At 56.8% G+C, this 21,745-nt stretch overlaps 5 protein-coding genes across 5 annotated transcripts; 3 read left to right on the forward strand and 2 right to left on the reverse strand.

Moving 5' to 3' along the window:
* Window positions 1-505: 505 nt before the first annotated feature.
* PHSY_007178 (DNA repair protein rad5) lies at window positions 506-4,705 on the forward strand (the record flags this gene model as incomplete). The annotated part of the gene is made up of 1 exon (XM_012337773.1): window positions 506-4,705. The coding sequence occupies one exon, from the start codon at window positions 506-508 to the stop codon at window positions 4,703-4,705; it is 4,200 nt and encodes a 1,399-aa protein (XP_012193163.1).
* Window positions 4,706-4,932: 227 nt separating this feature from the next.
* PHSY_007179 (predicted hydroxylase) lies at window positions 4,933-7,386 on the reverse strand (the record flags this gene model as incomplete). The annotated part of the gene is made up of 1 exon (XM_012337774.1): window positions 4,933-7,386. One exon carries the CDS (start codon window positions 7,384-7,386, stop codon window positions 4,933-4,935), a length of 2,454 nt encoding a protein of 817 aa, XP_012193164.1.
* A 3,360-nt stretch (window positions 7,387-10,746) lies between these two features.
* Window positions 10,747-12,954, forward strand: PHSY_007181 (inorganic phosphate transporter; the record flags this gene model as incomplete). The annotated part of the gene is made up of 1 exon (XM_012337775.1): window positions 10,747-12,954. One exon carries the CDS (start codon window positions 10,747-10,749, stop codon window positions 12,952-12,954), a length of 2,208 nt encoding a protein of 735 aa, XP_012193165.1.
* Window positions 12,955-13,648: 694 nt separating this feature from the next.
* Window positions 13,649-19,417, forward strand: PHSY_007182 (hypothetical protein; the record flags this gene model as incomplete). The annotated part of the gene is made up of 1 exon (XM_012337776.1): window positions 13,649-19,417. The coding sequence occupies one exon, from the start codon at window positions 13,649-13,651 to the stop codon at window positions 19,415-19,417; it is 5,769 nt and encodes a 1,922-aa protein (XP_012193166.1).
* A 255-nt stretch (window positions 19,418-19,672) lies between these two features.
* Window positions 19,673-21,535, reverse strand: PHSY_007183 (likely nucleolar ribosome biogenesis factor; the record flags this gene model as incomplete). The annotated part of the gene is made up of 2 exons (XM_012337777.1): window positions 19,673-20,706; window positions 20,977-21,535. 2 exons carry the CDS (start codon window positions 21,533-21,535, stop codon window positions 19,673-19,675), a joined length of 1,593 nt encoding a protein of 530 aa, XP_012193167.1.
* Window positions 21,536-21,745: the final 210 nt, after the last annotated feature.

A 21,745-nucleotide genomic window follows, 5' to 3' on the forward strand; every position in this document is an offset into this window, starting at 1 on the left:
ATGGCTTCCACAAGACTCTTCTTGCATGTGGCCATCCTGGAAAACGTGCGGCACTATGCAGCTTCCGACATTCCGCTTCTTCGCAGAGCTGTAGAGTGTGTTGACCAAATTTCTTCCTGTATGTCAATGCGCACCAGCCAATCGGTGGAGACAGGGTAATTTTTTCCGGATCGATCGGCTGCCGCTCTTGGAATCACCGATTCCACAAGTGTTAGAACGTTGGCTCCGCGTGCTCTTGCAGCAATTAACGCGGTAAGAGTCGCGTGTGCGTTGTCAGCATCTGCAGGCTGGAATCTTTTTGGCTGAGTTGTTCTCGGTGTTGGACAGCAGCCGAAATTCATGTGGCGAGCTGCTGTACGGCTGCTTCTTGTGCACATCTGGCCGAGACCCTTGTAGCAGTTTGAAAGCAATCCGGATGCTCCGACAGTCCTGACCAACATCATTGTCACGGTCACTTTGCCTGTTGTGAAGCTGCGATATCGATCGGAACGCTGCCGACGCAGCCATGACGACCCAATCGAGCACGGATCCTCAATCTCAGCCGTCTCGCGACTTTTTCGCTTCCTCACCCTCGGCGACTCCTTCTTCGCCGATCAAGAAAGCATCTCAAGCTGCGATTCAGCCAGCCGGCCTGGCATCGCCATCACATGTCACAGCAAGCGGCACTCACGCCAAAGATCACCTCTGGGAGCAGCATCAATCGATCTCACGCACAGCTGCACAGCAAGATGATGATGCACTTGAAGATTTCAGCATCGTAGGGTCGACTAGTGCTTCGGCTGCTGCTGCTGCGGCGGCGAGTGGATCTCCTGCACGCAGACATCAGCCGCGTCGAGCGGCGGCCCAAAATTCCAAGCCTCTCTTTCTGGCACAGGACGACGACGATGTCGCGGACTGGCAAATGGCCGACGAAGAGGACGGCGGTGATTTCTTCTCCACACAGGCCATCGACAAGAAGGTCACTTCCAAGACTCGAGCCAAGGTCACCAGCGATGACGAAGAGTTCAAGCCAAGCGCAGAGGTTTCAAATCAAGCATCTTCTCCGCCAGAGCCACCCCGCAAAAGGTCGCCTCAGCCCGATGCTGGCCAAGCATTGAACGGGTCTGTCAAAAAGCTGAAACGGACATCGCCATCTCCCTCTGCGATTGCTGCAACTAAGATACAGCCCATCCGTCGCTCACCAACACCCGATCCGCGTCTTCGCCACGATGCATTTGAGCGTCGTTACCTCGGCACGTTCGTACTCTCAGCATGGTCCCTCTCCAAAGGCTCATCTTACGTCAAGCCTGGAGACGGCGTCCGCATCTTTCGTCCTCGCAAGAAGCAACCTGCCGCTGACACAACCAAATCCACATCAAAGCTGACCAATGGAGGAGTCAAGAAGGGCAAGCAGACCACGCTCAATTTTGGCGGCGCTGCAGGTGGCTCAGGCAGCTTCTTCGGCTCCAAGCAAAAATCCAAAGACAAGGAAGACTTTATTGTGCGCTTCAGCAATATGCGCGGGTTCGAGGTCGGTCGTCTGCCTCTTGAGGTGGCCACATGGATGTCCAAGCTCATCGACACAGGCATCGCCGAATTCGAAGGAGTAGTTGTCGATTGCCCGCCCTCGCTCACCGTGGGATGCGACATCATACTGCAGGTGAAAGCATACATCAAATTCGATGCCTTTTTCTTGTCTTTGATGGGCGGTCGCGAATTCGAAGAGCAGAACGACGGGCTGCGGCCAGAGACGGCCGAATCCGATCTCGAAAAGGTATTGCGGGAGCGAAAGATCAGCCTTCTTCGCATGTTTCGCGTGTGCGATCTCAAGCCGAGCCTCAGCAACTCAATCCTCAAATCGCACAAGGTGAGCGACGATTTCTCGAGCGAGGCGATGCTCGATCAGTTCGGCGGCGACATTGAAGGTGCCGCCAAGCATGTTGGTGGAGATGCGGCGCCGTCGACCGAGGCTGGCAGAGAGTTGCCTCACGCCGGCGGGGACGCTGCTTCCACCGCGATCGTTCTCGATGGCGATGCGGATGCTGCTGCCGAGGGTGGGTCTGCGGAGCAGTTGCAAAGTGCAAAGCAACAGACAGATGGCGATGCCGATGCAGAGGAAAATGATGGTACTGAGCTCGACCTCAATCAGCTTGACGAGGTCTATCGCAAGGCGCAGGCGAATGATGCGCATCTGCCGGAAGTTGAGCCGCCCGAATCGTTCCTTCTCACTTTGCGCCCTTACCAGAAGCAGGCGCTCGGATGGATGAAGAACATGGAAAAGGCGCCCGGGCAGACATCGTCCAGCCAAGAGGACGGCTCGACACAGCAGAATGGTAACTCTAGCGAGCGGAACCTCTCGCTGCACCCCTTGTGGGAAGAGTACGAATTTCCGCTGGACTATGACAATCCACAGGCCAACGAGCGCTTGGTGCTCAGCCACACACGCATGTTCTACTTCAACCCATACACAGGCGATCTCAGCCTGGACTTCCAGCGTGCTAGCAAGGGCTCGCGCGGCGGAATCTTGGCCGACGAAATGGGTCTTGGCAAGACGATCATGGTGGCGAGCCTGCTTCATGCCAATCGCACATCCGAACCAGGAGAGGAGAGTGAAGGCGAGGATGACGTCGTGATGGATGTGGGTGAAGACGGAAGCTTGACGAAGCGGAAGAGCTCGGCCAAGCAGACCTCGCTTGCGTCTGCGTTCGCAGCTTCGACTTCGAGCGTAGACCAGCGCAGGGCGCTTCTCAAGGCATCTGTATCGAAAGGCAAGGCGTCCTTGGTTGTTGCGCCGATGAGTCTCATAGGTCAGTGGCGAGACGAGCTCATCCGTGCTTCTGCTCCTGGCTCGCTCACACCTGTTCTCTACTACGCCGACACGAAAGGCGATCTACTGGCACAGCTCGAATCGGGCAAAGTGGATGTCGTCATCACATCCTACGGCACACTCGTCACCGAATACCGTCGTTTCCTCGACGGCGGAGGTGCTGCAAATCGACACTTGTCGACCACAGCTCCGCTGTACTGTATCGATTGGCTGCGAGTCATCCTCGACGAAGCGCACAACATCAAGAACCGTTCCACCATGAACGCTCGTGCCTGCTGCGATCTCGTCTCCCGTCGTCGGTGGGCTCTCACGGGTACTCCGATCATCAACCGTCTCACCGACCTGTTCAGCCTGCTCAAGTTCCTGAGGGTCGAACCGTGGGGCGACTTCAGCTTCTTCAACTCGTTCGTCTGCAAGCCGTTCCAGGCCAAGTCCACAAAGGCGTTGGATGTGGTTCAGGTCATCTTGGAATCGGTGTTGTTGAGAAGGGAGAAGAGGATGAAGGATAAGGATGGAAAGCCGATTGTCGAGCTGCCGCCGAAGAGGGTCGAGATGAGGGAGCTGGAATTCACGGACTTGGAGAGGAGGATTTACGAGAACGTGTATAGGAAGGCGTATTTGCAGTTTGCGAGTCTGAAGGCGAACGGTACGGTGACGAGGAACTTCTCGGTAATCTTCAGCGTGCTGATGCGGCTGAGGCAGGCGGTTTGTCATCCGAGCTTGGTGTTGAAGGCAGGTGGGAGGGGCAAGAGCGGTAGCGGTAAGAATGGGGCCAGTGCGGCGAAAGAATCTGGCATGCAGGGTGAGATAGATGATGATGCGGATGCTGCAGAGTTTGGGGCCGACATCGAGGACGGAGGTGATAGCACGCCAAACACCGAGGATCTGCGCGAGCTTGTCGCCGAGTTTCAATCATCGACCGATGACAACGGCGACGCTACGGATGAATCGACGGTCAGCTATTCGAAAGCTACCGTGGACAGATTGATCCGCGAGATGCAAGGCGACAGTGCTGCGGAACCTTCCGCCGACTCGGGCTTGGAACACGAATGCCCGATCTGCTTCGAGGATCCGCAAGTCTCGGCTTGCTACTTGCCACGCTGCATGCACAGTGCTTGCAAGACGTGTTTGGTCGACTATCTTCGCCAGTGTAAGGAGAAAGGCGAGGAAGCTGCGTGTCCGACGTGCAGGGTTGGTCCTGTGAAAGAGACGGATCTGATCGAAGCGATCCGAACGAGACCAGCTACACCACCGGGCAGCGGCACGGCTTCACCCACCAACGGTCACTCGACATCCACAAACAGCCTGGGCGGCATACCTTCGACGATCTACGTACGCAACAACCTGCGCACATCGACAAAGGTGTCTGCGCTCATCTCGCACCTCAACACGATTCGTGCAACCGAGGGAGCGTTCAAGGGAGTCATTTTTTCGCAGTTCACCTCGTTCCTCGATCTGATCGAGCCGGTTCTCACACGCTATCGATTCCGATTCCTACGACTGGATGGTTCGACACCGCAAAAGGTGCGCGAAAAGCTTCTGGTCGAATTCCAATCTCCGTCTGGCAGCGACGAAGTGGTTCTCTTCTTGATCTCGCTCAAAGCAGGAGGTGTCGGGTTGAATTTGACGGCAGCGAACAAGATCTGGTTGTTGGACTTTTGGTGGAACTCGAGCATCGAGAACCAGGCGATCGATAGGATTCACAGGTTGGGTCAGACCAAGGAAGTCAGCGTCTTTCGGTATCTGGTCAAGGACTCGATCGAGAACAGGATCTTGCTGATCCAGAAGCGCAAGGAGATGCTGATCAAGCATGCGTTCAAGGTGAAAGGCGAGGACGGCGAGAAGGGCAAAGGTTCAAGCGAGACGCTGGAGAATTTGGAGTTGTTGTTCGGCGAGTAGAGTCGCACTTCGTATGGAGGCGATGCAATGAACTCACAGCGCTGCTGCTCATAGGCCAGCAGTCGGATCATACTTGTTTGAAGAACTGAGTGCGAGCTTGTTGGGAGTGTGAATTGAGATTCGGTGAAAGTTGTACAGCTCCATGCAAAAAAGAGACCGGGAGTTAGGAACGGAAGTACGTATACGTGTACAGTGAGACAAGTGAGATGTTGTATGCGATGCAAAGACTACCAAGGCACATCTTCGAGTTCGAGCTCGGACGTTGTGAGTTGGTTTGAGAATGAGAAGCTTTCCGCTGCCGCTGTGGGGTTGGTCGCGTGGGCAGCTGAGCTGGCGTTGTCCGCTTCGTCAGGAGCGGCGGAAGTCTCGCCATGCTTGAGCTTCTCCCACCAGCTCGGACCGGCATTGGCTTTTCTCGCTTTGGCCGCCACGGGCGCTGGGGCGGTACGACGCAGGAGCGCACAAGTGGTACGACGGGTTTCTTCCAGTTGTTCGACTTGCTTGAGGCTGCTGTCGAGCAAGTCGCGGTCGAATCTGCCGAGACGATCGCAGAATAATTCAAAGACGTTGAATCCTGCCCCGTCACATTCGTCCTCATCATCGTCCGCCGGATGTCTGGTGATGGCCGACGATAACGAAGCGGCCTGTCGCCCTGGCGCGAGTGCCACGGTTGCGGCGTCGCCGTCGTGCATTTGCTGACTTCGCTTGAAGCCAGACAGTTGGTCCGACTTGTTCTTCATGAAGTCCAAGACGATGCCGAGTTCGGCGGGCGAGACGAAGTTCTGAGTCAGAGCCACCGACTCTTCCAGGTTGATGACGAGATGCCACCATCCGCTGGGGACGTACAGCACCTCGCCTTCCTCGCAAACGCCTTCCAGCAGCAGACGATCTTCGGGTCGAGCAGCTTCGGGCCCGTACAAGCGACGGGTTTCTTGTGCGAACTCGAGCAGCCATTCAGCGATGCTCAATGGGGCAGTCACTTCGGCCTCGTCTTCGCTCACGTAGACGCCTGGCGGCGTGATGTGGGGCGGAAGCATCATCCACGCCTTTCGACCGTTGAGCACGGCGTTCCAGGCCGAGGTGCCGTTCGGATCCTTATGCCAGCCACTGCCGCTACGGGCAGGACCGGCAATGATCCAGCGGTGGTCGGGTCGCAAAAGTCCTAGCAGCGAGAACAGATCCGATCGCACCGCCGACATGTCGTACTGCGAGGCGGCGTCTGCTGGCGTCGACGAGATCTGCTGGAAGAACTTGGGTACGCGCCACTCCAAGGAGGCGTGTGGATCATCAGCGAACGAGGCATCGAACAAATAGAAAGGCGACTCGTCCGGAACGGCGTAGGGGTCAAAAGTCGAATCTCCTTCGTCGGCGGTGGCCGAAAACATGTGAGGGCCGACACGCGAGACGGTGTACGGAGTATCTACGAGTGCCGGCGCCGACAAGTCGCGAGGCCCGCTCTCTTCCGAAGGGGTTCCGGACCCGGTTGCAGACGCGGAGGAGGAACGTCTTTGAGCCTCTTCTTGAATCTCTGAGACGTCTTCCTCGACCAAGCGCTGCCACGTCTGCTCCTGAAGGTGCTGCATATTGCGCGAGTAGCTGAAGTAGGAGGGCAGTCGCGATCGCTCCGCCTCGCATTGGAAAAAGCGATCCGGCCATCGCTGCGCCAGCTTGTCGAGCGTCCATTCGCGGCAAGGCCAGTCCTTGGGAGGCATCGCGTTCTGAACAATGGCAGGCGTGTTGGTGTAGGCAAACTTGTCCTTGAAAGCGGCGACCGATCCTGGTTCGGCGAGATCTATCTTTGCGATGGCGGTATAGACGCGGCAGGCTGGAGCAACAAGATGCTCGAGTGGGGCCATAGCAAGACGGAAGGGATGGTAGAGAGTGTCCGAGAAGATGTAGGGCGACTGAGTGCGAGGAGTGGGCGGGTCGAGTAGGGCAAATTGAGCGCCATCGGTAGAATCCTTGATCTTTTCGTCGAGAGCAGCCCGGTCCATCTTATAATGCCACACGAAGGTGCGTTTCCAGCTTCCGCACCATCGCTTCATCTTGCCATTGAAACTGAGCAGGAAAGCTTCACGCCAGATCGAGTTGGTCGCGTTGATGAAAGCGTAAAATCCATGGCTGACGGCCTCTAGCTTGGCAATTGTAGCAGGATCCTCGGCAAAGCCGGAGAGGAAGGCGAGCAGGAAGTCGTCCTCAAAACGAGCGAAGAGACCAAGTGAAGAAGCGCGGTCGTTGCGATCAGCGAGAAAGGCGTTTCCGAGTGGCTTGATGCCCAAAGGGTGAGGCACCTGGGTGTGACGGGAACGCGAACGGTCGCGGGGGTTGAATGAGACTTCGGCTGATCCGAACCGGGGGCGCTTTTTTCCATGGCGGATACCGCGACCAGAGCCTGAGCCACCACTGCTGCTTCCAACCTCATCTGGCGTGGTGGAAGGCTCGGTCGAGGGAAGCGAAGTTGTCCCTTCCGAATTGGAACACGAGTCCTCGGAATTGGGAGCAAGACGCTTAAGCGCAGAAGGGTTCGGAGAGGCCGAGGCGTACTTGCGGTTGGTCTCTTCGACATCGATTTTCATGGGAGTGTCGTCGTCGATGTGACGGTCAGGAAGGGCGACCGCAGTCTGTAAAGTGACAACCTCGGCGGCACCGGGCAGGTTGTCTGCGTACAATTTGACCTTCATCGCGGCGGCTCGATCGTGTGGGTCGGCGAGCAAAAGATCAAAGTGGGAAGAGAGACGTGATGGCCTTGTCAAAAGTCAAGTCTCGTATCAATCGGTCAGCTAAGACACCGAGATACACACAAGGATGACGTCAAAGCGGGATAACGCTAGAAGACATCCAAGCGTCGGAGACAGCGCTGCAAGACGAGAAGCGCTCGAGTAGGGTGACTCGTACGATCGAGCGAGTGAAGGTGAAACAGACGGAGCTTCCAATTTCCTAGCCCGAGGACGCCCTGAGGAAGCGACGGGGCGCAGTCTGGTTCGTAAAGAAGGAATCTAGGATGTGCGAAATGCGAACAAGGCGGAATGACGATCCGGCTGCGGGGGCGACCTGTGTGCTCTGAGAATGGGCTGGACCTATGGTGATGATTGTAGGAGGGCGCAGCTTTTCGAGGGCAGTGAAAGGTGGTGAGGAGAGATGATGGAGTAAGGAGCAATGGAGCAAGGTGCGTCGACCAACGATGCTTGTGGTGAGAAGGTGTCGGATGCGATTCCCTGTCTGCCTGACTTGAGATACGTTTGAAGCAGCAGCAGCACCCTGAAAAGCTCTGGTCAGGGCGCACACACGAGGCCAAGGTGCTAGTCAAACTACTGCGCTGTCTGCAGCAGCACACACGGCTCAGATCGCCTCTATTGTCCTCCAACCACGAAGCGCGGGTAGAGGCAGGCAGCATACCATTCACCCTGGCCACTGACTGCGATCTTTCAGAAAAATCGCGCCACATTGCGAACGGCAAAACGGGATCAAACGCTACGCTGTACAGTACGGAGAAGACCGCATATTCGGAATTCATCAGGACAGTCAGTGAGTCGACCCTGTCCCGTCGTCAGACGACTCGACCGGCTTTCGACCCTTTTGCTTTTCGAAAACTATTTAAAGGTTCGAGCCCTGTCAATACAAATACAGCCCTTGCTGAGATGAGAGTTGTATTGAAAACCTTATTGTGCTTTCAATGATTTCGGCGCGCGGTTCGAAGTTTTAAATAGTGTCAGGGTCTGGAGTCTCGAACTTCGCCTATGGCTAAGCACGCTTCCTTACGCCACAGTGTAGCAGTTGAAAAGCAGTCAGGAGTCTGCAGCTTGCGGTGACCGTGATGGATCGTCTCCCCCGCCGCTAACGAGAAACGCAGGAGTGCAATAGCAGTGTGCCACACGGAAGCGAGCCGAGAACAAACAGAGCCGCTCTTGAAGAGCAAGCAGGGCACATTTGCCCTTGAAGCCTGAGAAAGATCGCTACTGACGGGAAGACATCTGTAGCTACATGCAGACGCGATCGTGACAGGCGTCTGAGCCACTGTTTTCGGACTGCGCCTGTGCTGACAGCTTCCGCGGCTGATCCGTGAGAAGGTCTTCCCAGAATCAGTGTACGTGTCGACCTCACAACCGTGTCCGTGGCTAACTGGTTTCAATAAGTTGGGAGAGAAAACGAGACCGGCATCGTCGCCCATCGGATGGGGAGTCTCGCGCCATCCGCGCAACCGTTTGTCGGCGGCTCAAGTGCCTCAGCCCACCTGTCAAGCCGTGCAGATGCCGATCTCGAAGGTCCAGTTCTGGACCCTTCCGTGGTCCCGGTAGCAGCTGCGCCGAGAGCCCCCGCATCTGCTTTTCTCCTTTGCACGCCTTTCGCTGGGCTCGGCTTCCACTGTAGATGCAAGGAGGTGGTGCAGATCAACTTTACCTTCAAAGCTCAATCCTCGGCCTTCCCGGTCGTGCCTAACCGATATTATGTGATCGCCTGTCTGCTACTTGGCTTATCATGGATTTTAGAGGGCAATCGTGTCAAGATTGGAACCTTCTGCTGCCAAACTAGAACCCAATCTCTCTCTGTCCCTCACTCATAACCACTCTTCCGATCTCATGTTGCAGGTCGGACTTCACGTCTGGGAGCTCGCTCGAAGTTTTATGTGGCAGGCTGTTTGGTCGGACGGCTCCATCTTATGCCGGAAGTTGACCTTCAGGGCATCATCACGGCTGCTTCGATCTCACATCTATGATCGTGTAACAAGGTTTGGGATCGTCGGTATCGGGAAGCGATCCACACCGATCCATACAAACTTCAATGGGATTCGCCAATTCTCACATGAGCTAGCGGTGTTGGGTATCATTGGCAAGCCTGCACGACTACTCTGTGACTGTGGTGTTTGCAGCATGCACGCGAGAACGTGGACAGCTCGCTTAGATTCTGCGCCCTAACTCATCGTAGCTTGGTCTAAGGCTGCAGACTGTTTCTGATGTTCATAGCGCTGGGCTGATGTTTGCTCATTCAGCTTATGATGAGATCTGGCTTGCATGATGCTGAAACAAGCGCCCGTCTCGAGCACGTTGTAGCTGCAGCGACCATTCAGGCCGGTTCACCTCTATGTTTGCTCGTGTGATGAAGGGACAACAGATCTGGCATCGGTCGACTGCCTGCCCACCTCGGGTTCAGCGGACCTAACAGCATGATTGAGCCTCTGCAGAGCTTGCGAACACGTCGGGGTGAGCTCCGCGTTGAGCCAGGATATGCATTTCGCAAGCACGTTCTGCCCTCCGTTGGCTAGCATTCCTTCTCGTCAGCCTGCCTGAAAGGCCGACGCCATTCAAGATTCATAGACGACCGGGAAACAAGGCTCTCTTATGGCGCCCGAATCTGTTGTCCCGGCCAGGGAGCCACAAGCGCACTCGTGCCATCCCGCGGATCTTGTTAGCCCCCTTGTCTGGTCTCGCTTGTGCTTTTGGTTCCTACTTTGACACCAATAAGCTACATGAGTGCCCGCTAGGCACCCTATCTGTTTGCGTGAGAGCCCGAAGCCAACCTCGGCAAAGCCTGACGTTCATACGCAGCAAGACAAGATCCGCCTGGACTTCCTTCGCCCTCGCCTGCCGCCACACCTTTGTGGGTACCTGTCGAAGCCCATCTCCGATCGCTTTGCTCCGACGGCCTTGTTCTGAAGCTTCGATTCGTGCTTCGTTTCTCGACTAACGCCGAAGCCTTAGGTATTACGGTCCTCCAGATCATTAGCACGCTTTACGGCTTGATTCAGACGAAGAGGGTGTGCGCTTCCTACCACGATTGCTTTTAAGCCAGGCTTGTCCTCATCTACGAGCTACTGTGGCCGTCACAGTCCCGTCCGCCATCCTGACTCTACACCATCTGCTCCTCGCCTTGTCTCGTCGGAAACCAATCCTCCTATGGCAGCTACTGGCGTCTTTCCCTCGCAGCATCAAGAAGAACCGCTTACAAGCAAGGTCTCCAGTGTGCCTTTAGACGGTAAAATCTTCGCAACAACCTTCAGACAGCTCTTGAAAAACCACCGCGTCGGATAGTGCTCATCCTCAAACATGCCGTTTGGGTCATCTATGGATGCCTGGGCATCCTTCTACGACTATCCTAGCGACGAGATTGAGGAAGAGGATGCTGTCGGTTCGGCTCGGGCATCGTCCGAGCTTGACCATGCCGAAGCTTCGTCGCGGGGCCACCGAATCAGCACAATACGAATGTCGCCCCTCGCGCCCAACGCCGTCGTCTTTTCGGCATTGCAGCCAATGCAGCCTCCGCACGACAGGCAGTTCTCCACGATCTGGCAGAACACTCAGCCGTTGGAGCCTTTTAGGCGTAATGATATGCATTCATCAGATCTTGCAGCAAATCTCGAACGTTTCCAACAAGATACGGACAGTCCTCTAGCCCCTCGGCACACCTCTCCGCAGCGCGACTCCAAAATCATCCCGCACGCGGCAGAGTACAATGCAACGCAGACCGGCCTGCCAAGGCAAGAAGAAACTTTCAGTTACAACACAACCCCTCCCCTGGCGCTAGTTGAGCGACGCATGGCTAAGACGTGGATAGGGCTCACGTGGGGAGAGATCAAGTTGCTGTCTCTGGCTGGCGCCGGATTTTTCATGGACTCCTACGACCTCTTCATCATCAATATGGTCTACCCGATCTTGCTTTTGGCATACTATCCCGTGGGGGTACACAACATCGAGTGGGGCTTGGCGGGCGGAGTTCTGAAAGCTTCGGCAAGCATGGGGAACGTGGTGGGTCAACTGCTTTTTGGCTTCTTGGGAGACTTTTGGGGCCGATCGGTACTGTACGGAAAGGAGCTCATGCTGGCCATGGCTGCAATCATTCTCATGATTTCAGCCCCAGACAGTCTGCACGGACAAGGTGTTACGATATGGATCGCGGTGTTTCGCTTCTTGATGGGCATCGGAATCGGCGGCGACTACCCTCTCTCGGCCACGGTTGTCGCGGATCGATCCAGTTCAAAGACCCGAGGATTGTTGCTGTCTCTTATCTTCAGCAATCAGGGATGGGGTGCTCTTTTCGCAGCGCTAGCGTCACTGGCCGTCGTTGGAGCCTACAGATCGTCGATCCTGTCCGGCAATTTGACCGAGCTTAGCGGAGCGTGGCGCATCCTGCTCGGCCTTCCTCTTGCACCAGGCTTTGCGGTGCTCTATTTCCGTCTCACGCTGGTCGAATCAGCACGTTTCTTACAAGCGCGATATCTGCAGGATCACGACGATCTGGCGACTCACGCTTCGGCGGCAGGGGTCGCCATGCCCAAAAGCGTTGAGAGGTCCGAGACGAAGATCGCACCTGCAAGCATCTACACCGGCACACATATGCTCAAGAAGGCACACAACGGACGCAAGATTTCCGAGACGCCTTCGTCGATCTCGTCACCTCTGAGCTCAAGCGGCGAAAGCCGCTACAATGTTTACGGCCAGTCAGAGATCGTTCGTCGTCCAAGCCTAGCACGACCGCAACTACCTTCACCTCGAGAGTTGCGTGAGGCGATGCGTAAGGCCGCCACACAAAGTAAAGGTTTGTCGTTCCGCTCGATCGGTGTCGCTCGCAACGACTTTTGGGAGTATTTCAGCGAGTGGAGTCACCTTCGAGTGCTTATTGGCACCTCCCTTTCGTGGTTCCTGGTCGACATCACCTTCTATGGCATCAACCTGAACCAATCGGCCATCTTTTCGCTCATTGGATACACGCAGGGCAGTCCTTGGCATCGCATCTACAAACTGGCGTTGGGCAACCTGATCGTTGTGTTAGCCGGATTTCTTCCAGGCTACTATCTCACCGTAGCATTCATCGAGGTGACTGGACGCAAGAAGATCCAGTTATTTGGATTCGCGGCCAACTCGGTGCTTTTCTTGGTGCTCGCCCTCACCTACAACACCATCATCCATCAAGCCGGCCCTTTCTTTGCCGTCTTTGTTCTGCTGCAGCTCAGCTTCAATTTTGGGTCGAATAGTACCACGTTTGTGGTTCCCGCGGAAGTGTTTCCCACGCGAATCCGCGCCACGGCGCATGGTTTTTGTGCAGCCATGGGCAAACTTGGCAGCATCGTGTCCTCGCTCGGATTCAGCGTGTTAGCGAATGATCCACGCTTCGGTCATACAGGCATCTTTTGGCTATTTCTGGGCGTGAGCTTGCTCGGGCTCATCGTCACTCTACTGATGGTGCCGGAAACCAAAGGATACGATGCCGACGCGGTGGATCGTCAAGAGCTATTGGAACGCTCGAGGATGGCTTAAGTTCGTGCTGGCATTTGCTTCTTCTTCAACAGGCTGGTTCTGCTGCTCTCCCCTTCTAAATCGACATGTATAGTACCAATACTCGATACGGTCGCTCGTCTGCACGTTTCGCTGATTAGCAGGCACAGCTCAAGCATGCACATCAATACATTGACAACGCTTTGAGTGATGATGCCAGACGATGACCGAGCCTACATCGGCGATCTTACACGTTGAAATTGGAAAAAAGCTGTCCACTGCCATGACCACACGATTTTCCATTTTTGGATGTCGAGCAACAAAAGTTTCAGGCAGCAGAGCGCTTTGTCGGCTCGAGGTGCACGCTCGGACCCGCTAAGCGACGTCGCTGCGCTCATTTGAGGATACCTCGTGCGAATCAGGTCGCTCCGAAAGACCCTTCCTTCTTTCATCCTTCTCACCGTCCACGCCTCCACGCCAAAGAGAGCCGACCGACACGCCGGATCCTTGGGATTAACGGCACATCACCGCCTGTCTCGCGGTGTTCTTGTTCGGGCTCGTATCTCCACCCAGCGTTGATCACGAGGTCGGCGGCTTTGGACTTCCCAGCGACACAGCATCGCAGAACCTTGTGGATCCTAGTTTCGACCTATCTCCCTCGATATTCCTCCATTCGTTACAATCTGGAAGCCCATAGCGTGCATGCAGCTGCATCGGCTGCCGTCTACCGCTCAGCATGGCAACCCTTGCTGCTCACTTCGAGCAGCCTGACGGACGCAGGTCAGCCTCCACCTCGTCTCCGACTCCTCATCCTTACATGGTAGATAGCAACGGCCGTCCCGCATCTGCCTCGCAGAAATCGCAGCCTCAGCATCAGTATGCGTTCCCGCAAGTCTCAAATTCATCCACACTCTTTCGCAGCATCAGCTCTGCTGGCCACCCTCGAAACAATACCGAATCCTTGCACAACTCGCTTTCCACGCTAGACGCTGACGTGGATACTCCACAGCTCGTCACCGAGCCCGAAGACGAGGACGATGCATCGACAGCCAGCGGAAAGCGTCACGGCGCGCTTCTGGTCGAGGAAGTGAATGAGTGGATGCTCCAACACTCGTTCTTTCATTGGGGCCTCAAACGTCACATCACCCACGGCAACCCTAAACCTAGAGACGAGAGAGACCTTCCAGATTGGCGCATGCGTGAACGCTTGCGCACCGTCACCGCTGCTCTCGTCATGTGTCTCAACATCGGCGTCGATCCTCCAGATGTGTCCAAGACCAACCCCTGCTCGAAGCTCATCTGTTGGATGGACCCAAGCTCCCTCGAAGTGTCCAAGGCGCTGCCGGCCATCGGTCGCAACCTGCAAGCCCAGTTCGAAACGCTTAGCACCAAGACGCGCTACAAGCAATATCTCGATCCCATCGTGGAAGAGACACGGCGATTCTGCACCACCTTGCGGAGAGCCGCCAAGGACGAGCGAGTGCTTTTCTACTACAACGGATACGGCGTACCGAAGCCGACGCCAGGCGGCGAGATCTGGGTCTTCAACAAGGCTTACACGCAGTACATCCCAGTCACTCTGCACGACCTTCTCACATGGCTCGGCAGCCCGTGCATCTTCGTATGGGATGCCAGCTCTGCCGGCAATGTCGTCGTCAACTTCAAGCGTTTGCAGGAGCGCAAAGCAGAAGAGGAGGCTACGCGGTCCAACCGGGACAGGGAAGGGCACAACCGCTCTGGCGACCGCGACCGAAGCAAGGCAGGCGCCGATGCATCGGCTTCAGCAGGCAAATCGGGTGCGCAATCTTCTTCTGCCGAAGAGCCGCACTTTCCCCTGCGTGAGTCGATTCATCTAGCTGCGTGCGGTCCAGACGAGGTGCTCCCCATGAACCCAGACCTTCCAGCCGACCTCTTCACTTGCTGTCTCACATCTCCTATCGAGATTTCGTTGCGATGGTTCGTGCTTCAGAATCCGCTACCGTCCAAACTCAACGTCGACATGGTCATGAACATTCCTGGTCGACTCCAGGATCGAAGGACGCCCCTCGGCGAACTCAACTGGATCTTCACAGCCATCACCGACACCATTGCATGGACCGTCCTTCCACGCACCATCTTTCGCCGTCTGTTCCGTGACGATCTCATGGTAGCCGCGCTCCTCCGCAACTTTTTGCTAGCGGAACGCATCATGCGCTTCTATCATTGCACGCCCATGAGTCACCCGAAACTTCCCCCAACACACAATCATCCGCTCTGGGATAGCTGGGACTTGGCCGTCGATCAATGCCTCGCCCAGCTGCCCACGTTGCTCGCCAAGGAGCGCGCACAGGCTGAAGCTGCCGAGGGCGGTCCACCCGTGCCCCCGCATCTTGCTTCGTTCGAGTACCGCCACAGCACGTTCTTCAGCGAGCAGTTGAAAGCGTTCGAGGTCTGGCTCCAGCAAGGTGGAGTCAGTCGAAAGGGACGAAGACGCCGCGTCAACGCAGCAATCACCCCGCACGGTAATCCTTCTGCGGGACTCTCATCTGCTGCAACTGGCGCCGATCCAGAAGCATTCGACGATGACGGAGACGCCAGCCCAGTGCGCGAACCGCCGGATCAGCTTCCCATCGTCTTGCAGGTGCTGCTGTCTCAAGCTCATCGGTTGCGAGCGCTCATTCTGCTCAGCCAGTTCCTCGACCTGGGTCCTTGGGCGGTCAACATGGCGCTTAGCATCGGTATCTTCCCATACGTACTCAAGCTTCTGCAAAGTCCAGCTGCCGACCTGAAGCCCGTTCTCATTTACATCTGGGCGCGCATTCTCGCCGTCGATCGCAGCTGTCAGAACGATTTGCTCCGAGATAACGGCTTCATCTACTTTGCTGGCGTGCTGAGTCCTTTCCAGAACAACAATGTCGGTCAGAACGCCGGCGCCAACGGTCCGTCGATCCCGATACCCAACGTCTCCGAGCACCAGGCCATGTGCGCCTTCATCCTCGCTGTCTTTTGCCAGGACTTTCCCGCCGGTCAGGCTGCCTGCCTCGAGACTGACGTCATGCATTCGTGTCTGGAGCATCTTGAGGACGACGATTTCTTGCTTCGTCAATGGAGTGCACTCTGTCTCGCCCAATTGTGGGACGACAATGAGGCGGGCAAGGCTCGAGCCATCTCTCTCGACGCGCATGGAAAGCTCTGCTGCATGCTTGGCGACGTATCACCCGAGGTGCGTGCTGCCGTCCTCTACGCTCTTGGCACTCTGCTCGGTGCGAGCGGGTCCAGCCAGGACCAAGTCGACGTCGTCTCATATGCTTCCGGGGAGCCACTGCCCATCTCGAGTGCCAATCGGCTCGCTACGTCGAGACGCTTTTGCCCTGGCACTGGTGCCGCCACGGGCCTTCCGCCCGCCAAGCAACGAAGCCTCGAGATCGGAATCGCTATCGCCTTGCTCACAACCAAGGGAGACTGCAGCCCGCTCGTCCGTAAGGAGCTCGTCATTGCGCTCAGCCCTCTGGTGGCTGAGTACAAGGGCTTCTTTGTTCTTGCGGCTTACCTGTACTATTCAAGGGAAGGCAGCTTGAAAAAGCCGCCATCGCAACGGGATCAGAAGTCAGCGACCAGCCGCAACAAGGCTGCACAATCGTCAGATGAACGCGATCGACGAGCATCGCTAGCGTCGCTGGGGTCGATGGGTCGAGGCGCGTCCAGCAACAGTGTATCAGGGTCGTCGACAAGTGCACTTGCGAACGAGGAGGCGCTGCTTGCGCGTCTTGCGTCCAAGCTTTTGATCGAGGAAGAGATCGAGGAGGAAGATATTGCCAACATTCCAGCGTTCACGACGATCTTCGTGGCTCTGCTCGATCTCGGTGTCGACTCGAACCCGGAAGTGGCTAACCTAGCATGCACCGTGGTGGACTTTGTCATTGCGCTCCTGCTCGAGAGCGATGTGTCCAATGCAGGCGAAAGCGTGCTGCGAGGTCTTGGAACGCAGGAAACCATTTCGCGGTTCACGACGCCCACCAGCACCGACGCCGGTCTCGAGGGCTACTTCCCACTCACGCCTCGCTCTACGGGAACGACACCAGGCTCGTCCGATGAGATGTCGACGTCCCAAATTGCAGCTCTGAACGGAGCATACGTTCCGCCATCTGGCTTCGGCACGGGTGGCTCTGGGCCCGCTCGGCCAGGTCAAGTGGTACGTGCACAATCTCACGCAGCACCCAAACGCACATCGACGCTGGCTCAAGCCGTCAAGACGCTAGCCACCCTAGGCTACTCAAGGCCGGTGTCGCCAGTGGGGTCGGACCACGACACCTCGGGTCGACCTCTATATGGAGAAGCAGGTCCTTCGGGCATCCCGCCACCCGGCCCCGCCGTACTCGCACCGCGTCGTAGCCCCGGCAACAAAGCGCCTGCGGCTCAGTACAGCTCGCCGTACCTGTCAAAGGGCGGTGCAGGTGGTTCGATCACCCCACAGCACGAAGCGCCCTCCACTTTGTCGATGCCGTCGTCGCCACTGAATTCGGCTGCCAAGCTTGGCAACCGCTCGCAGAGCGCCGAAAGCCTATCCTACGTCAACGGAAGAGCCGAGCGAAGGAAGCTGTCGGCAAGCACCAGCGGCTTTACGCCGGCTCAGCAGTACATCAACGGCAACGGCAACGGTAGTCTGCACGACAGCAGCATCGAACAAGCCATCACCGGTGTACACGACCAGCAGCGCTTCTATGGCGAGGAATTGCACAAAGACCCGCATGTCGCAGTCGATGATCACGTCAAGGTCGGTGATGCGCTCGCCGGTCTCATCGCCATGGACATGTACCGCTTCCGCTTACGGTTCACGGGCAGTGCCGAAGGCTCGACGCAGAACACGCCTGCGTCCTCCCCCGCTGTGAGTCGCGCCAATCGATGGGGCTTTGTGCCAACACCAGGGAGCAGCGGTGTCAGCACGCCATCAGGCTCGGTGGGCTCGGGCGGTGCAAGCAACGAGCTTCGCGAGACCTTGCCGCTCAAGAGTCGCCTTTTTGCTTGGTGCAGCGAATATTACATTGAGCCGCAGATGAAGCAGGCCGAGAGCGAGGAGCCGGGCAGCCTCAAGTACAACGTACAGCACTGGAAGAAGCAGCGCAACAGCCGGCTCATCGAGCACTCTCTCGAAATCGCCGATGCTGCTGCGCAGTCGGCGTGGTCAGAGCACGGAGGCTACATCCGCAACGGCGCCGTGCCGCATCTGATGCTGTTCCATCAGTACGAGAACCATTTGGTCACGGCAAGTGACCAGGACACGGTGGCGGTGTGGGACTGGGAAGAGAAACGACTGCTCAGTCGATTTGCCAATGGCAATCCGGCCAGGACCAACATCACCTCGGCATTGTTCATCAACGAAGACAGCGATGCCATGCTGCTGGTGGGATCTGCGGAGGGCAACGTGCGCATCTACAGGCACTACGACTCGCCTGCGCACACGGCGGGCTTCCGAGGTCCCGAGCTTGCGTCGAGCTTCCAGGCTCTTCCGGACTTGGTGAGAAGCAAGCGACCCAGCGGATTGGTGGTGGACTGGCTGCAAGGATCGGGACATATGCTCGCTGGTGGCGACAGCCGGGTGATTCGAGTTTGGGACGCGCATCGCGAGCTGTGTGTGGTGGACATCCCCACTCGAGCTTCGAGCTGCGTGACGTCGATCTCTTCCGAATCCGACTTTGGCCACCTGTTCGTTGCCGGATTTGGCGACGGTACGGTTGGCGTGTACGATCGCCGCAATCCGCCCGAGGCGAGCCTGGTGCGGCTGTGGGAGGAGCACCAGACGTGGGTGCAAAACGTGCATCTGCAGAAACGCGGTTCGCGGGAACTGGTCACCGCCAGCGTGGACGGCGAGGTGCGGTTGTGGGATATGCGCGTACGCTCGTCGATCGCCAAGTTGAGTCTGGGTGGCAAGTTGGGTGGCAAGTTGTCGTGCATGGCGGTGCACGAGCGGATTCCGCTTTTTGCGGTCAGTTCGTCTCCCAAGCCGCTTCGACCGACGGCTTCGCCTCAGATGGTGCTGCTGACGCATCTCGAGACGCTTTCGGTGCTGGGCAAGCCGATCGTTCGCAACTTTGCGCCGATGGGATCCACTCAGCACCTCGGCAACAGCACACTGCTCTACCCGCCGGAAGCGGTGAATTCGGGCGTGCACCACCATCACCATCTGCATCACTCGCATCATCTTGGGGAGGCGCATCATCACCATCCTGCGGGAATGGGTGGCAGCGGAATGCTGTCGTCGCAGCACTCTGGCTTCTCGGGTGGTCACAGTGGTGTTGTCGGTGCGGGAGGAGCGGGTGGAAGCGGCGGAGGAGGTGGATCGCATCACGGACCGCAGCTGAACCCGACGAATCCGTTGCATACGCTGTTGCCGCCGGCGACGGAGGTCCCGCCTTCGAGCTTTACGCCGGCGGCGGGAAGTATGGCTTTCCACCCTCATCTGCCTATCTTGGCGTTCGGTGGTCCGGATTCGATGATCGAGCTGAGGGAGTGGCCTGATGCCAGTTGAAGTAGGGTGGGGGAAGGGTTGCGGAACAGTGAACGATAGTGGGAGTTTGATTGCATTCGTGCGAAGATTGTGCGTGTGTGCTTCTTGTGTGATTGGCGGTGGAATTAAGAATTAGGGTTGAGGGGGACGGATCTCATGATTCACAGATCACAGGACGACACGGAGGGCACAATGTGAGGTAAAGTGATGGGGTACAAATACAGCGCCGTGAAGCGGAATGGCATTAAAACAAAAACAAAACAACATTCTACAAGATCAGACAGAGATGGTCTTGAACAGGTTGAAACCGTCGAGACTGGTGGTTCCGATCATACCTGGGATCTGCGGGTGCCAGTGCAGCTCCTTGCAATCGGTCAGACCGTGGTGGCAGAAGAGCAGTTGAGGTGGGACGTCCTTCAAGCCGTCAGCGTTCGCAGCTTCTTCGTCGTCCTGTTCGACGGAAAGATCCCAGAGTGTGACCTGATCGTCGCGTCCGGAAGCGGCAAAGATCGAGTCTTCGGTGGGGTGCCATTCGACGGAAGAGATGGGGGCCTTGTGCCAGTCGAAGTGGGCTACGGGGGAAGGAGCGGTGGTAGAGTTGGGCTTGAAGTGTCGGAGATCCCAGACTTTAAGCGCGCCCTCGTCTCCACCTGATACGAGCAGGTAGTCAGTGCCGCGGTTCCAGGAGATGACGTTGACATCTTGTGCGTGCGCATTCTCGACGGAGATGACGCTGCGTCGGTTCTTGACTCGTACATCCCAGACTCGAATGGAGCGATCGGCGGAACATGATGCGAACACGGTAGGTTCCTTGGGCGACCATTGCAAGTCCTCGACGGACGACGTGTGTGATGTGAAGGGAGTGGGATTTGTTGTGAAACCGGCATTGTTGGCGGTTGTGAGGAAGATCTTGCTGTGAATGTCACCGGTCAACAATCGCAAGGAAGAGGCCTTGCCGCCGGCTGAGGATCCACCGTTGACTACGCCGGCCCAGTCCATCGCGTATCCTTCGACACCGTTGTGCGCCTTGACGGTGAACATGGGCGTGTTGACCTTGCGAGTGTCGTAGCTGGTTCCGGGTCGATCGAGAGCGTTGAGGAGCTGTCGGACGTCAAAGATCTTGACATCGCCGACTTCGGACCACGCGGCGACGGGGTATGGATCGAGACACGGTTCGAGGTCAGAGACGGGTGTAGAGGTCGGGGCGGCACGAACACGGTTGATGCCGCCAACGACGGGGATGGACTTGTATTCGAGGATAGCGTCATCGTCGAGGTCGTTCTCGTCGTCGTCTTCATCGTCGGATGAGCCTGTAGCAGAAAGCAAGAGAGACAGGTGTCAGAGATTGCTTTGCATCGGTATGGGACCAGGTCAACTTGGATAAAAAGCAGAGGTCAAGGTGCGGGTTTGGCTCAGAAAAGTAAAAATTAGGTAGCTGAGATGTTGTCGGCATCGAGCTATTTCCGAGCCCCACGGGGGCAGGAGACGGCTCATACAGCCAAATGCCTCAAGGCATCATTGCGAAACCGCGCACTTTTCCTTGATGCTTCCATAGGGGATGTGAGAGAGGAGAAACTTACCATCATCGTTCTGGGTCTTGTGGAGCGAGCTGGCCTTCATGACGAGGATCTCGTTGCGGGAAGCAATGTCGGCCTGAGTACCGGCGACCATGTACGAAGTATGCGGGTAGCTCTGCCTGTCGTTGCCGAGATGGTCTTTGAGGTGGTCGAAGGAAAGGCAAGGCCATGTGACGTTGAGGCGGTGAAGCATCTCGTAGGCGCTCTGATCTGCTTCGAGCGTCTGACCTTCTTCGAGCTTGTTAATACCGGGGATGTAGACCTGCTCTGCGGGTGCAGCTGCGCCTGCTTGATCCTCTTCGGGGCGCTGGATCTTGCCGTCAACCTTGATACCGTCGACCTCCATGGTCTCAGCGCCGTCATCATCGTCGTCGGAATCTTCTGAATCGCGGGAGGCAATGACGGCGTCGGTGTCTTCCTCGTCGAATTCGTCTTCGAACTGGTCCTCGAATTCGCCCATATCATCGTCACCGTCGGCATCCTTGACGCGGTTGAGCTGGGAGGGAGCCGAAGTGGTGGCCGACTTGCCCTCGAGCGAAGGGGATGAGGGACGTTTTGACATGATGTGCTGTGAAGGGGAATGCAACGAGCCAAGGTATAATGCGAAGAACGGGAAGAAAGGAGGGTATATTTGTGAGCCAAGCCAAGCAGCTGGATAGAAGAGAGGAAAGGGAAGATGATTGACTTGCTGACAGCCTTTATGAGCAGAGCAAGCCCACTCAAAAATTTCTTCTTGACGAGAAAGCCAAAAAAAAACGCCGTTCTGCGGTCA

This window comes from Pseudozyma hubeiensis (genome assembly GCF_000403515.1).
Source record: "Pseudozyma hubeiensis SY62 DNA, scaffold: PHS68, whole genome shotgun sequence".
Taxonomy (NCBI): Eukaryota; Fungi; Basidiomycota; class Ustilaginomycetes; order Ustilaginales; family Ustilaginaceae; genus Pseudozyma; species Pseudozyma hubeiensis.